Source organism: Gymnoscopelus microlampas, assembly GCF_963454915.1.
Source record: "Gymnoscopelus microlampas genome assembly, chromosome: 14".
Classification (NCBI taxonomy): domain Eukaryota; kingdom Metazoa; phylum Chordata; class Actinopteri; order Myctophiformes; family Myctophidae; genus Gymnoscopelus; species Gymnoscopelus microlampas.
Window position 1 is genome coordinate 45852905 of NC_139951.1, and position 16856 is coordinate 45869760.

The 16856-nt window shown below is 41.7% G+C and overlaps 1 protein-coding gene across 1 annotated transcript in view; it reads right to left on the bottom strand.

Moving 5' to 3' along the window:
* The window catches only part of kif19 (kinesin family member 19), an 84256-nt gene that overhangs the window by 33000 nt on the left and 34400 nt on the right, over positions 1-16856 (bottom strand). Inside the window, exon 3 of the mRNA XM_084078690.1 lies at positions 280-390. Coding sequence (XP_083934816.1) covers positions 280-390 — 111 coding nt within the window. The remainder of the gene's footprint in view (positions 1-279; positions 391-16856) is intronic.

The window sequence follows — 16856 nt, forward strand, 5'->3', positions numbered from 1 at the left end:
GTCAACGAGGCGATCAATGTCTCGATTTGCTGCTCTCTACTGGTAGAGCTGTCGTAGGGGTTTAAAACTGCATATAGAAAAGCTATTTGAAAATTAAATTACAAAATAACAAAAAAGAAAAAAAAGAAAATTGCTGGCACTGGGGGAGTACTAAGTATGAAAATACTCTGGCACTGAAAGAGTTAAATAGGGCCTTCATTTGCAGGCGTGTTCTTTAATCCTTCATTTATTTTTATTTCATTTTTTCGTCTCTTGTTGTTGGTTGTCGTTGTCACGAACCTGAGTGGCGGTGTAGTCGAAGGCCACGTCAAACATGTACGTTTTCTCTCTGGAGCGGTTGGCACGCAGTATGTCATCTGGATCCTCCATGGGGTCCATTAATACCACCATCTGATGGAGAGAGAGAGAGAGAGAGAGAGAGAGAGACAGAGAGAGAGAGACAGAGACAGAGAGACAGAGAGAGAGAGACAGAGAGAGAGAGAGAGAGAGAGAGAGAGAGAGAGAGACAGAGACAGAGAGAGAGAGAGACAGAGAGAGAGAGACAGAGACAGAGAGACAGAGAGAGAGAGACAGAGAGAGAGAGAGAGAGAGAGAGAGAGAGAGAGAGAGACAGAGAGAGAGAGAGACAGAGAGAGAGAGACAGAGACAGAGAGACAGAGAGAGAGAGACAGAGAGAGAGAGAGAGAGAGAGAGAGAGAGAGAGAGAGAGAGAGACAGAGAGAGAGAGAGAGACAGAGAGAGAGAGACAGAGACAGAGAGACAGAGAGAGAGAGACAGAGAGAGAGAGAGAGAGAGAGAGAGAGAGAGAGAGAGAGAGAGAGAGAGAGAGAGAGAGAGAGAGAGAGAGACACACACACACACACACAGAAAGACAGAGAGAGAGGAAGAGAGGAACAGAGAGAGATTAGTCATTATTAATCTTAATCAGTGATATTTAAACAGATGCTTGTAATAACAAACGGTGTGAATGTCATGTCAGGGACACAGCTGTCCCTCCTGTCATCTCAACGCGTGTTAAAGGACAATAAACAGCCTGGCTGCTGCAGAACAGTGTCAATAGACGACAGCATCTTTGCATCCTGTCGTTCACATCGTCTCTGTCGGGTGGAAAACCTCATATGTCCAAAACTGTTACTTTTCAGGATTCAAATTCAAAAGTAACAAAAGTAGCAGATCTACAAGCTCAAAACGCGTCGCTTGCTGATTTGCTACTTTTGATGCTTTCCTGATCCGTCAGTCAAATCATGCTAAAAAAAATGCATGATTCGACTGAGAGATTGGCATTATTTGTTATATTAATTAACTAATAGTTTGCCAAAAATAGGATGTATATCATGATTTACTGGGAGAAACCAAGCAATTATATGTTAAATCAGACATTAAGCACCCCTACAGCCCAAATGGAATGTTCCTCTATTGCATAACATTTCATTTATTTTTTGCATGATTTGGCGACACCGTTTCGACAAGCGCCAACGTTGCCCGATCCCGTGGAAATTGTCACATTCGTGCTCGCCTGTCTCATGCACGCGCCTGCCCGCGTCCGTCACGATGAGTTGAATCGTGTTTTAAAACACATCTATCACATGAGGAGTGCAGTGTGGGTACGGGTAGGGGCACAGCGTCACTGAAAAGCCCTTATCAGGTTTTATATAGACGGTATATATAGGCTGAGGTGCTACTGTATAGCAGTGGTTCTCATGCAGGGGTCCCAGCTAAATCGGTTAATATAGCTTCAAACTCAGTTTAACCACTTTCAACCTTTATACATCGGCTATTTCGAAATAAATAGCCGACCTACAAGCTCACAACGTGTCACAATGCAACACATTTGCAGAAAAACCTTTAACATTTTTGTCATAGTTTTGAAATATTTTTACAGCACAAATCTTGTATGGGTGGGGTGCCTGGCACAAAATATTTTCAGATGGGGGTCTACGGCCAAATATACATAATTTGGGAGTTTTTTAACATGACAAAGCACATCAACCACCCCAAAGAACTGCTGAAGAACCTCTGAAGAAGCAAAATTAGGACTGGGCCACTTCTGAGTATGCAGGGTATGCGTTGTTTGCCACAGTGGAGCTGATATGAGGCTGATCTGGGGCTGTGCGTGGGGGCCCGGTGGAAGCAGAGTGCTCCCTGTAGGGCCCTCACTCTGCTTCTTTGATGACCCGCCCTCCCTCGGCTCGGCCACCGAGCCCGTCACTTTGAAGCCCCTTGATTGAAATTCAAGAGGAGAGCTCTGACTTTTAATACGGACAATTACTGAAAGAGGAGGTCTTAAAGGGGAAATCATACACATAGAGAGAGGGAGGGGGGGGGGGGTGGAGGAAATAAGAGAGGGAGGAAGGGATTATTATGGAAACTATTAATATCAGTGATCACTTAGAAAAACAAGGATAGTATGATTTCAATAGGGAATACCGGCGTAGAAGAAGTAACACAGAGTCAGTCTTAAATAATAATGTGGTTTACTTGAGCTTATTTTGCTCAGAAGGGACAGTTCATCTGGCAATATAAGATGTCCTTGCTCCGTGGCCTACTCTTTCTTTCCCCGTGAAAGTTGTGGCTACAGTTTATCCATGATTTCTCAGCACAGACAACCTTGTAACCTTTAACTCGCTCTGTCTGAATAGAACACAGATATTTCATTATACCCAGTGTCTCTGTCTGTCTCTTTTCTTGTCGCCTTTCTGAAAGTTATCTGTACTTTATATGAGAAAATAGCCATCAATCAGTTTATTGAAGAATATTCGAGCAGAGAAACAGCATTTACAGATCAGCAATAGTCCAAGCCTCCTGGACTAATACTCAACAGCCCTTCACTCGAGCAGAAAAAGTGTGGGATCTCCTGTTCTACTGTGCTGCAGGAGGAGTGCAGGTTAGAACACTGTGGTTCTCAAAGTGTGGTCCGGGGACCCCCAGGGGTCCAGCAAAAGTAGTTAATGTAACATTACAATCATTTTAACCACTTTATCCATTTATATGTTGGCTATTCAAAAAATAGCAGATGTACAAGCTCACAAGCTTGTCAATCTGCTATTTTTGATATAGAAAAATATAAATAATTTATATAAATAATAATAATACATTTAAAATTAATTAAATAATTTAATTTTATTAAATAATAAAAATTAATTAATATTAATTAAAATAATAAATTTATATAAATAATTTAGAAAATGTTTGGAAACTTTTGATTTTTTTTTTTTTTCAAATCTTCCTTTCTGGGGGTCCCTGACACAAAAAAGTTTGAGAACCACTGGGTTGGAGGCTGAGGAGGCTTCTGTCACAGTTAAACCTCCTTCCCCCCCTCCTCCTGTATCTGGTCTAGTGGAACATTCCAGCGGTGCGGTGCTGCCGTCACAGCATCAGGTTTGGGTTTCAACAGCAACGATCTGGTCTGAACAGGACTGTGTCTCTCTGAGTTCAGTGGTGGGAAGTAACTGAGTACATTTACTCAAGTATAGAGTAATTAACTATGTGCAAAAGTTGGCGCTTGTATCACAAAGTGAACGATTCTTTAAAAACTTAAGCTGCCTGACTACAGTACATATAATTGGTCCTCACTAATGCTAATGATAATATGGTACCATTTTTTATCTGTGTCTCAGAGGAGGGCTGTGGACACTTCAGAAACCTGCCTACCAGTGACATCATCATTAGGCAGGTATTGTTTTTTTTCACATCTTTTATTTAGATCTTTATTGATGCAATAAGAACAATGTCTTCCATTATAGCACGCTAACTTTCCAGGAATAGAAAGCCTATACGGTTTCTATTAGCTTGGATTCCCCATCGATGATGTCACTGGTAGGCGGGTTCCTGAAATGTATGACCTATAAGGTTGAAAATGGGTGAATTCGTCCTTTAAGTGGTTAAAAGGAGCACTTCACCCATTTTCAACCTATCGTCACATAATTGGTCCTCTAATGCTCATTATACATTCATGTGAAGTGCTCCTTTAACACGGGTGAGGCGCTCCTTTAAGCACAGTTTTGAGGTACTTTTACTTTACTTGAGTACGTACATTCTCTATTTGAAAAAATAGCCGATCTACAAGCTCACAATCCGTCACAAAGCGACGTGTATTTCGAAAGATTTGGACACATTTTGAAAAAAGTCATTCTATGAGCATAAGTACATGTTTTCGTACCACATGAATGTCACATGTAGCTCATGTGGCCAATGACCTTCAATCAAAAAGGATGTTCGTACAGTGGTGGAAAAAGTACTCATATTGTTTAATTAAGTAAAAGTATCAATACTGCAACGTAGAAATACTTTACAAGTAAAAGTCGGGAATTCAAAATGTACTTGAGTTAAAGTACAAAAGTATTGGTATCAAAATGTAGTTAAAGTACCAAAAATAGAAAGTGCTCATTATGCAGAATGTCCCATTTCACAAGTTTTCAGATGTATACAAATCGTTTGAAAACAGCTTGTAGATCTGCTATTTTCAAATAGCCAAAGTAAATATAGTGTGGGGGCTGAAGTGGTTAATGTATGTTTTGTAATAATAATCAAAACCTACAAAGTAACTAACGTTGTCAAACAATTGTAGTGGAGTAAAAGTACAATAGTTGCCTCTGAGATGTAGTGGAGTAGAAGTAAAAGTACTGAAAATAGGAAATACTCCAGTAAAGTAAAAAAAATACCTCAAAATTGCACTTAGTTACTTTACACCACTGGTGTCATATACCTTTAAGGAATCATATTATTCATTAATTTTCCTGCAGCCATAATCGCGATGGAAAAAACAACAAAGCAGCAGAGAGACAGATGGAGAAAGACAAAGACAAACAGATGCATGCGTCACTCAGCCACACTGTGTGCTGTCACCGTAGGAAAGGCTGAGCAGGACGTCTAGCGCTGTCTGCACATGGTGTGTGTGTGTGTGTGTGTGTGTGTGTGTGTGTGTGTGTGTGTGTGTGTGTGTGTGTGTGTGTGTGTGTGTGTGTGTGTGTGTGTGTGAGTGCATGCACGTGTGCAATTGTAGGTAGGTGTCAATGTACAAGTCGTACTGTATGTCCAACACCAACACTGTTACTTTTCGGGAAATGGAAAGAAATATCCTGTGTTCCAATGCAATTATCATTTAGTCACAAGCTACTCTTAATACCTTTCATTGTATACAGTACAACACATGGACACACTTAACCACCCTATTTTGGGCATGTTATTATAGACATTGTAGACAAACGTCTATGAAGTCCACAATCACAACAACACCAGAGGAAGCTCCACTAATCACGTCTAACACAGATTTGGCTCTAACAATGGGTGACATTTGTTCTCCTGCTATGCCACTAAAATGTGGAACGGCCTGCCTACAGACGCCCTACTCTCCCTCAAAACCGCTCTAAAAGAGCACTTACAGGTGGCTGCAATTTGAAACTGGCCCCTGTAAAAGTCAAAACCTAGCAACCTTGAACTGTACTTTCCTGTGCTTTTTTTGCAAACTGCTAATAAAGTATTCAATATTCAATCAGACAAACGTAAAAAAACCCAAAGAAAAACATTAACATGTTTAAACATCTACAACAACGCTTCGCAATGTCACACATTTTGAGCTTGTAGTTTGGCTAGTTGTGTTTTTGTGTGGCACTGTCCTATTTTAAACTTAGTTGTGTGTGACACTGTCACACACAACTACGTTTAAAATAGGACATTGTTTTCAGAAAATACCTGAAAAGGTTGAAGATGGAGATACGTGGTTTCTGTCTGACAGCAACGATAGAGTTCCTATTACATTAATGAACATGCACCGTACAGTACAAGTGTGCGTGTGCGCGTGTGTGTGTGTGTGTGTGTGTGTGTGTGTGTGTGTGTGTGTGTGTGTGTGTGTATGTACGGGAGCATCATTAAGCCCCAGTGGTGTTGATAACACCTCCGATCCCATCTGTCACTCGTCTCTCTTAAGTTACAGTGAAGCAGCCACACCCATGGGTGCTGCTGCATGAATGAATGAATGCCCGCAGAGCAGCTGCTGTGCGGGCAGACCCTGCACCCACCCCACCCACCCCACACCACCTCATCTTCTTAACCCATTATGACCGGGAACGCATCTGTGTGTCAAGATTTGTGTCAAGATTTGAGCTAAAAAGCATTATTTTACACTTTGGCTATTCAAAAATAGCAGATCTACAAGCACATAGCGCGGCACGGAGTGCCGCGCTATGAGCTTGTAGATCTGCTATTTTTTGAAAAATCGTGAAAATGTGTGCATTTCTTTGAATATATATCATTTTAAAGCGAACATTTTTAACTCAAATCTTTGCTTCTGGGGGGTCCCTGGAACAAAATATTTTGAGATGGGGGTCGGCGGCCAAATACATATCATTGTGGGGGTCCTTGACATGAAAAAGTTTGAGAACCACTGCTATAGAAACATACGTTTTTCAGAAAACTGTTGGGATTTGGAAGACATTTGGTAGAATCGGCTTCAGGTCTCAATGGGTTAAGTCGTCTGATAAGACGCAAGACAATAATTGGATGGCTGCATGGGCGACGGGGCATGCCCGCCTGATGCAACCCAAGACGCAGTATTCAAGTATGCATAAGTACAAATTACTTTTAGAAAATTAAGTACATCGTATAGCCGTCGGGCAGAAACCTCGTATCTCCATGATAAGATCTATTTTTATCTCCTTTAACAATGAATATTGATCTGAATGTGTAACAAGTTGCATAAGCCACATATCCTAATAATTACGTCTGATTGTAATTTACTTCTCATCCCACTGTCATACTGACACATTTCATCTAGAAGTTAGGGCTTTCTTTGTGCCAGTTTATTGTAGCCTGGCACCAGACGAATCTGCCAGTGCAAAAAAACAATTGCCCTCTGCAATTTGGGTCTGACCATTGTGAATCCATTTCCTGCTCCCGAAGTCTGGTGTGACCAATCAGGGCCCAGTATTCAAATATGGGAGACTGTAATTGGTAGTTGGTTGTATGTCTAACCAATTGCAGAGCCCCTTGGAAGAAAAAAAAACGTCCTCATAGAAGCAGGGATATAGTCTAGCCACGCAAGGCTAAGTTTATTGAACTTCCCGGGCCGCCACGGTCACTGTCAGCTCCATTCTGCGTCTCTAACTGTGTACATTTCTAAGTGCGCGCGTGCGTGCGTGCGTGTCTGCGTGCGTGGTGCAGCTGCATGGGGCTCTACTGTACACGTGCAACACTTCAGTGGCAGATGAAGTACTAGTTAAAACATACTGTATTCAAAATTTCACTTGAGTAAAATGTACAAAAGTGTTGGCATCAACATATATTTAAACTACCAAACGTAAATGTACTCATTATGCAGAACACTCCATTTCACACACTTCTTTGAGAGTCTTTGAGATTATTATTGTATTATTCCATTTAAGACCGGGAACGCATCTGCTCCATTTTAGATTTCTTTGGCTATTAAAAAATTGAATATATATTTTTCAAAGCCAACATTGTAACTCAAATCTTTGCTTCTGGGGAATCTACAAATGTCTTCTAAATCAGTTTTTGAAAAAAATGTATGAAAGTGTTGGCATCAAAATATATTTAAAGTAGCAAACATAAATGTACATATTATGCTTATAATACTCCTTTTCACAAACTTCTTTGAGATTATTATTTTATTCTATTTTTTTTTTTAAATAAGCGAGCTTGTACTGTAACTGTAGATAGGCTGGCAACACTCGCTGTGTTTGTGAACGGATGCCAGGAATGGAATCCTGCTATACAATATACTGGGGTAGCCACCCTGAGAGAGGGCACGGCTTGCCAAGAAAGCAGGAATGGAATACTGCTATACAATGTGTGGGTGTGTACAGCCACCCTGAGTGTGGGCACAGCCTGCCAAGAAAGACGCTTTTTTTTCCAGAGGAATTCAATTAGCCCATAAAGACCTGGAACGCATCCGTGTCATTTTTTGATTTGAGCAAAAAAAAACATTATTTTACACTTTTGGCTATTCAAAAATAGCAGATATGCAAGTTCATAGCGCGGCACCGAGTGCATAGACTGTATAAATGAGATGGACAAACCCCCTCCGCTGATTTCTACAGACCGAAAATGAAGCCGATTGCTGCAAGACTGTAGGTCCGCCATCTTTCAATACGCGTCAGAATGAGACCAGACCATTATTGGTTGGGTAGCTTGTCAATCAAGAGCGGGGGGCGGGGAATGAATGCTATTGGTTGTGTAGCTTGTCAATCAAATCATCCCGCCCCTCCTAGAGAATAGCCTACTTTATCGTCAATTTTATAATAAATAGGACCATAATTTAGCAAAACGCATATCCTGATGATTGAAAGGAGACTTTAAACTAGCGACTGGAAGCATATAGAATTTATGACCATTTTTATTACAGTAAGAAAATCTAGTCTAAAGTTTGTCAAAAAACCCATTCACTTGCGTTAAAATAAATTCTTTCTGACACCGCAGGTCGGCGCAGGGTAAAACAGCCCCACTCTGGCCATTTTGTCGGCCTCATCGTAAATATCTAAGACTTGCCCCTTGACCGAGTGCCGCGCTACGAGCTTGTAGATCTGCTATTTTTGAAAAATCTTGAAAATGTGTATAAATCTTTGAATATATATATATTTTTAAAGCGAACATTTTAAACTCAAATCTTAGCTTCTGTGGGGGTCCCTGGAACTAAATATTTTGAGATGGGGGTCGGCGGCCAAATACTGTACATATCATTTCGGGGGGTCCTTGACATGAAAAAGTTTGAGCACCACTGATATAGAAACATATGTTTTTTTTTCAGAATACTGTTGAGATTTAGAAGAATGGGCTTCAGGTCTTATTGGGTTAGGACACCTTTGTGAGACAAGAAAAGAGTCCAGCGGGGCGGGGGTGAATGTGAGGTTGGTTGGTGCCGGCAGCAGCAGGTGGGCTTTCAGGTCAACGTTGATGTCTTCTGTATGATAAACCTGTTCAAGGAGCTTTATTTGGACGCAGCCGGTGTGGAGTGTGGACAGCAACAGGAGTGTTGTGCGTACTCTGCCCATATTCACACACACACACACACACACACACACACACACACACACACACACACACACACACACACACATAGAAACTAACAAGTCAGGGCAAGCAGAGTGGGCAGAAAGTGTGGAGAGATGCCCGCACACTCCCAAGCTGTGTGGGTGTGAGCAGTGGTGTAAAGTAACCGATTACATTTACTCAATTACTGCACTTAGGTACAATTGTGAGGACTTTTTACTTGGAGTATTTTCCATTTTCGGTACTTTTACTTCTACTCCACTACATCTCAGGGGCAATTATTGTAGGCTACTTTTACTCCACTACAATTATTTGAAAACTTTAGTTACTAGTTACTTTGTAGATTGTGATTATTATTACAAAACATACATTATTCACTTCAGCCCTGTATACATTTCAAAAGTTGAAAATAGCCGATCTACATGTTCACAATGTGTCAAACCGCGACACATTGTGAGCTTGTAGATCTGGTATTTCCAAAAGATTTTTATGCATTTGAAAACTTGTTGAAATGGGACATTCTGCATATTACAGAATGAGTACTTTATACTTTTGGTACTTTAAGTACATTTTGATACAAATACCTTTGTACTTTTACTCAAGTCAATTTTAAATTCCGGACTTTTACTTAGTAACAGAGTATTTCAACATTGCAGAATTGATACTTTTATCGAAGTAACAAATGTGAGTCCTTTTTCCACCACTGTGTGTGTGTGTGTGTGTGTGTGTGTGTGTGTGTGTGTGTGTGTGTGTGTGTGTGTGTGTGTGTGTGTGTGTGTGTGTGTGTGTGTGTGTGTGTGTGTGTGTGTGTGTGTGCATGTGTGTGTGTGCGCGCATGTGCGTGTGTGTGTGTATGTGTGTGTGTGTGCATACACAGGTGTTTTGCTGCAAAAAAACATATAATGAAGTCCAAAGTCACAGCGACAGGGTTAGAAGAATGACACAGTGAATGACGGATGAACCGGTGTCCATCAAACAGCATGGTCTCTGCGGGTCATGGAGTTGGCAGACTGTCGCCTAGGCAACGGCAAACACACTTGGCACAAAGACGGCAAACACCCACAGACTAACGATAAGATAATAAAAAAAAACTAAATGTCTGGCTGAGTCAGACTCCACCGTTGACCAAAGGAAGATTAGAAGCAAGGTGAGTTCTGTGCAGGTAAAAAAAAGCCATATTTTACACTTTTGGCTATTCAAAAATAGCAGATCTACAAGCTCGTAGCGCGGCACCGAGTGCCACGCTACGAGCTTGTAGATCTGCTATTTTTTGAAAAATCGTGAAATTGTGTGCAAATCTTTGAATATATATTGTTTTAAAGCGAACATTTTCAACTCAAATCTTTGCTTCTGGGGGTCCCTGGAACAACATATTTTGAGATGGGGGTCGGCGGCCAAATACATATAATTTTGGGGGTCCTTGACATGAAAAAGGTTTGAGAACCACTGATATAGAAACATATGTTTTTCAGAAAACTGTTGGGATTTAGGAGACATGTAGAATCGGCTTCAGGTCTCAATGGGTTAAGGTGCATACCATGCATAGGCTCTGATGCGGCCTGACAGCAATTCCCGGGTTCGATTCCCGAGCCCGACAGATCCAATTTTCAAGCAAGGTGAGTTCTGTGCAGGTTGCCACGATTGAGCGGTGCCCGTGCACAATCGGGATGAACAACAAACAAACATTTTCACGATTTTTCAAAAATAGCAGATCTACAAGCTCATAGCGCGGCACTCGGTGCCGCGCTATGAGCTTGTATATCTGCTATTTTTCAATAGCCAAAGTGTAAAATAATGTTTTTTTTAGCTCAAAAGTACACCTTGCGTATGTCACGGATCACATGACCTCAATCAATTATCCAGTTCTAGGCAACATAGAAGGGGGGGCGGGGACTTTTGTTCTTATTTCCACACAACAGCTCTAAGGTGTATTAAAGACATAGTTCAATGCTGAAAATGAGTGGTATTCTCCTTTAAGGCGCATACCACGCATAGGCTCTGATGCAGCCTGACAGCAAGTCCCGGGTTCGATTCCCAGAGCCCGACAGATCCAATTTTCTGCGACTTACTGCCCAACTCTTTCCCCATTTGCTGTCAACACTGTTCTGAAAAGACCCCAAAATATCTTAAACAACTTTAACCATATTTTAGACTATTCAAAAATAGCAGATATACAAGCTCATAGTAAATCTTTATATATATATAAAAAAAACATTTTAAGTGAACAAAAATCTAAAATTAACTCAAATCTTTGTTTCTGGGGGTCCCTGGCACAAAATATTTTGAGATGGGGGTCCACGGCCAAATCCATATTATTCTGGGGGATCTTGACATGAAAAAGTTTGAGCCCCACTGATACAGCTTTTTCAGAAAAACTGTTTTAGAAGACATTTTGTAGACTCGGCCTCAGGCCTTAATGGTCTCAGGTCTCAAGGTACTGTACTCGAGTAAAGGTACTAAGTTACTTTCCACTGCTGACCCGTTCCATCGGGGCCATGCTCGCGTCCGGGATGACGTCTCTTTCATTTGCGTCCATGAATTAGTCAGCAGTGGAGAGCAAAGAGAACGAGGTTACTAGACACAACAACTAGAAGGTCAGTCGGTCCATTTCCTGAGTGGACGATCTGACCCTTAACATTCACCTAGAATTCTGTTCTTTAATTTAGACAGGACTCCAGACAGGTTTTTCTGCCCTTTATATTTTCACCTTGACTGATCTGAGAAGGGTTCAGGATGGAAGGGCTGGAGCCCAGCCTCTCAGCCTGTCATCGTCTACCTCGTAAGGTGAACAGACAAAAGTAGTTTAAACTTTAAAGGGCAAACCAATAGAGAAATACAAACCCTTAGCTAATAGACAAACAGCGAGGCAGAGGCAAGGACAAGAGCATAGAGTACGGTGTATCCTCTCACGGCCCTGTATACACTGTGAATGTTTATTTTGTGTGATTAATTCACATTCATTTAAACTGCTGTTTGTGTCTCACAAGTGCATGCCATAGACAGTAAAACATATGGGGTTGGTGAAAGGGCCTTTCTGTGTGGAGTTTGCATGTTCTCCCCGTGTCTCCTAGGGTAGGTACCCTCACAAAAAACAGGCAGTAATCCTGGTTTCTATACTGCCTCCCCCTGGTCAGCCGGGGCGCCTGATGGAGGGTGAAAGGAACTGGTTGGAATAACGTGTTCCTTCCACGCTGCTACGTCTAACCAGGGGACCTCCCCCTGTCGTGTGATAAGAAGCGGCTTGCTAGCTCTCATGCATTGAAAGAGGCATGAGCTCGGCTATAGCCCTATAGGCTGGCAGAGGGAGTGTAGCGCCCATGATTACAGCTTAGGCGATTGGCACTGGGTGAAAACATGGGTTAAAAAATCATGGGATAAAAAAACAACATTTTTGTATTGTTTATTCGCGTCGCTCCTCCTGTGTGTGTAATGACCTTTTAGGATGAAGTTGTATAAGAGGTGTGACTGGTGATTATTTTGCACGCACAAGGAGGTACTTAGGAGGTGCTATAGTCTTACGAGACAACGGGAGGTACTTATAGGAGGTGCTAAGACTTACGAAACAACCTCCAGGTAGGTGCAAACACCTGTAATCCCTCTCTCTCTGAGTGACCATGCATAATAAACACAACATCCAGAGTGTCACAAGAAATGGAAAAAAAACCTCCGTGACAAATTTCCCCACAGTGCGTCGGAGGGAGATCCGGGGGCTGACACACCAGCGGTGCCAGCGAGATGCCGTGTTGCTAGGCAGACTCATCCAGTGGTGTAAAAAGTACTAAAATAAATTATTATGAAGTAAAAGTCCGGAATTCAAAATTTACTCGAGTAAAAGAGCAAAAGTATTTGGCATCAAAATATACTTGAGGTACTAAAAGTTAAAGTACTAGAATGTTTGAAAATAGCCGATCTACAAGCTCAAAACGCGTCGCGGTGCGACGCGTTGTGAGCTTGTAGATTATTAAAAAATGATTGTGACGTTATATTAACTGCTTTTGCTGGGTCCCCGGACCCCACTTTGAGAACCAATGTGCTATACATATATATAGCTAGAATGACACAGATGCTTTCCTGGATTGAATCGGTTAAGTACAGTTTTGTCATTTATTTTTACAATATACTTTCTACTCCACTTCAGCTCAGAGGCAAATATTGTACTTTTTATTCCAGTGCAACTATTTGAAATGTTTTGTTCAAAGCTACTTTGTGTAGATATAGATTAGTATTACAAAGCATACATTAACCTATTAAGCCCTATATCTTATACTTTGTCTATTTAAAAATAGACAAGCTACATATAAGCATTTGAGATTTTTGAGATTTTGAGATTTTTTTTAAAAGCTTGTGAAAAGGGACATTCTGATTAATTAATACTTTTGCTATATACTTTCAAGTATACTTCGATGCCAATACTTCTATACTTTTACTCAAGTAAAATTTGGAATACAGGACTTGTACTTGTAACATACGATTTCTACATTGTGGCATTGATACTTTTACTTAATTAAACTACTGCTTCCACCACAGCCGATGGATCAGAGCTGCCCCGAAGCAGCAATTTTCTGCTCCACAGCCTCGGTAAGCGGCAGTCATTTTCTATCGGTTTCATGCACGCTGTCACCGATCACAATGGACGTCACCGTGCTACAGCCACCTCTCAGCCGGAGGACAACGTGAATGTGTCGATCCATTCAACGCCAACATAGAGGGGGGCAACCAAACAGACGGCCGGAGCGTGAACTTACACACACCGTGGCTATAAGAAAAATGAAGGGGAAAAAAACAGAGGCTGGTAAAATATTCATAAGCTCCTCGCGAGGATCAGCCAAACTCCACATGACAGCTTGCTTATGCACCACCGCGAAACCAATTAGTAGGGTCAGTGTTGCCGACGTGTTATTAAAAGTGTATTTGTGTGTGTGTGTGTGTGTGTGTGTGTGTGTGTGTGTGTGTGTGTGTGTGTGTGTGTGTGTGTGTGTGTGTGTGTGTGTGTGTGTGTGTGTGTGTGTGTGTGTGTGTGTGTTGGGGGGGAGCACCCTTGCCCAGTGCCTTGCATGGGTGAAGGCCTTTCTGATCTGCTGGCTGGTTGAAGCAGCAGGCTGCTTAAACCGACTGGTTAAGAAACTGTGCCCCCCTTCTGTTGTGTTTTTACAAATTGAACCCTGATCCTAACCATTCTCTCACTGACCCCTTTTGCTTGCCAAGCATATTGTCTGGACTGTTCACTCCAGCCTTTTTTCCTTTTGTGATTGAGATTTTCAACTGCATGCTTTATTGCCAGCGATCCATAATTGATCGCCCGCCATCATTTATAGGTGTAATGAAACCACTGCCCTTAAAAACAGGGCCGCATGTCGTAACCCTGACTGACTGACTGACTTTTGTTGCCCGTTTTTGGCAGCGCTTGCCTTTTGGCACTGGATAGCGGAGCAAGTCAGGGAGACGGTGTGGAGCGCGAGCCAACTCAGGCAGGAGGGCAGGCGGGTGGATGGGGGGGGTGGAGGGGGTGGGGGGAAACCACATCCAGGCCTTGAATTATGGATCTGTGGTGATGGGGGGGGGAGAGCACCGTGCTGTAATCAGGGACAGGTCCAGTGGTGGACTCAAGTACTCAACCTGTCAATTCTTCACCCATTTAAGTCCTATATACTATGTCATGAAACAAACAGTGAAAATAAACAAAATAGCAGATCTATAAGCTCGCAACGTTTTGTGCCGCATTGTGATCTTGTAGATAAGCAATCTTTGCTATTTTAATTATTTTTTTAATACATTGACAAAGTTTGTCATTTGAACATTTTGCCCAAAATATGGTTGTCAGGGTTAATGTGGTTGACATACGTTTTAAATTGAATTGTTAAAATGTAATATTATCAAACATGAAATGCATGTATTCAGTCTGAAATCTAAAAAGATGTTTGAGGGAGAAGGGACATTTACTGAAGGGAGCTGCTTGAGAAAACATGGTCACAACGTGCGGCTAAAACATTCTCACCCCAAAGGAGTCACATTTCGCAGCTCGGTCAAGCGCCCTGCAGTGTTTCGTCCCTTTCCAATGCCGTGAATGTCCTCTAGCATCGTGTTTAGATGCAGGACATCAATACACTTATATGGAATTGTATTGAAGACACAGCGTCCCACTTAGCATGTAACGATACCATTTTTCGCAATTTTCATAATCATTTTGTGTTTTTCACCAACACAAAATTACTTTTCAGACAAATGACAAATTTAATAATTTCTCTTACACAAATCCAGTATTTTCTTCCCTTTTTTATTTTTTATCTTATCCTCTTTTCAATACAGTTACAAATGACTGAAAACTCTTTTTTTTAATCAATTCTCTTACAAAAGATCCTGTACTTTCTTCTCTTTTTTTTAACGCGCCCTCTGCTGTTAGCATCGCGATATTTTTTTTTATCAAATCTATTTAAATTGTCACCAGTTTGAATCGATTTACGATCAATCGTTACATGCCTACAGTACGTCCCACAGTTTCTTTTGACAGTAAAAAAACAATGACAATCGACATGGGTGCACCATCAGAGGAAAAGTGCCGTCAGGCGTGTGTGTGTCGTCTCGTCTGTGTGTGTGTGTGTGTGTGTGTGTGTGTGTGTGTGTGTGTGTGTGTGTGTGTGTGTGTGTGTGTGTGTGTGTGTGTGTGTGTGTGTGTGTGTGTGTGTGTGTGTGTGTGTGTGTGTGTGTGTGTGTGTGCATGCGCATGTGCTTTTGAGGACCAGCCAGCGTAATATTTCCCCATATCTCCTTTCACCCACTTCTTTCAGCAAAACAACAATGACAGAACAAAAGAAACCCAAAATAAAGTCCCGACCCCCGTCCTCCCGGGAGGGCTGACCTTTACCTGCACGGTGACCTTCTGAGCTGCTCTGTCAGGAAACTACAATCAAAAGCGTTTGGAAAGTCCACCAGGTGGGAGGGGATGACAGCACACCTGATAGCTATGATAGGGTGCTGAGTTGCAGACGACTCTAGTCTCGAGCTTCTTCGCTCTTTGTGTTTTAACCCATTAAGACCTGAGGCCGAGTTTGGAAAAAACTTGTGTTACCATGTCAGTGGTTCTCAAACTTTTTAATGTCAAGGACCCCAAAATGTACATGTATTTGGTCGCGGACCCCCATCTGAAACTATTTTGTTCCAGGGACCCCCAGAAGCAAAGATTTGAATTAAAAATGTTTGTTTTAAAAATATATACTATATTCAAGATTTGCACAAATTTTCAAGATTTTACATTTTTTTTACAAATTTTACACATTTTACACATTTTACAATTTATTAGAAATTTCACAAATGTTTTAAAATTTTACACATTTTCAAGATTTTTCAAAAATAGCAGATCTACAAGCTCATGACATGAGCTTGTAGATCTGCTATTTTTGAATAGCCAAAGTGTAAAATAATGCTTTTGAGCTCAAATCTAAAAATTGATCCCGGTCTTAAAGGGCTAATGCTTAAGGTCACACGTATAGGCCCGTAAAAGGCCAGACTGGGTGGGGTCTGGCAGCCGGCCCGGCATAGAGAGCGAGCGTGACACCCCGCCAGGAGTGACGAGGGTCGGGGCCCCTGAGGGCCCCTGAGACGCGTGCCATGATGTGCACACGGACCAAAACCTGCAATAAGATCCCAGCCAGCCTCTTAACACATTCAATCCGGGGACGCATCTGTGTAGTTTTAGATTTTATTATCTTTAATAGCCATTGTTTTATACTTTGAGCTATTGAAAAATAGCAGATATACAAGCTCATAGCGCGGCACCGAGTGCCGCGCTATGAGCTTGTATATCTGCTATTTTTGGAAAAACATGAAAATGTGTGCGAATCTTTGAATATGTATCG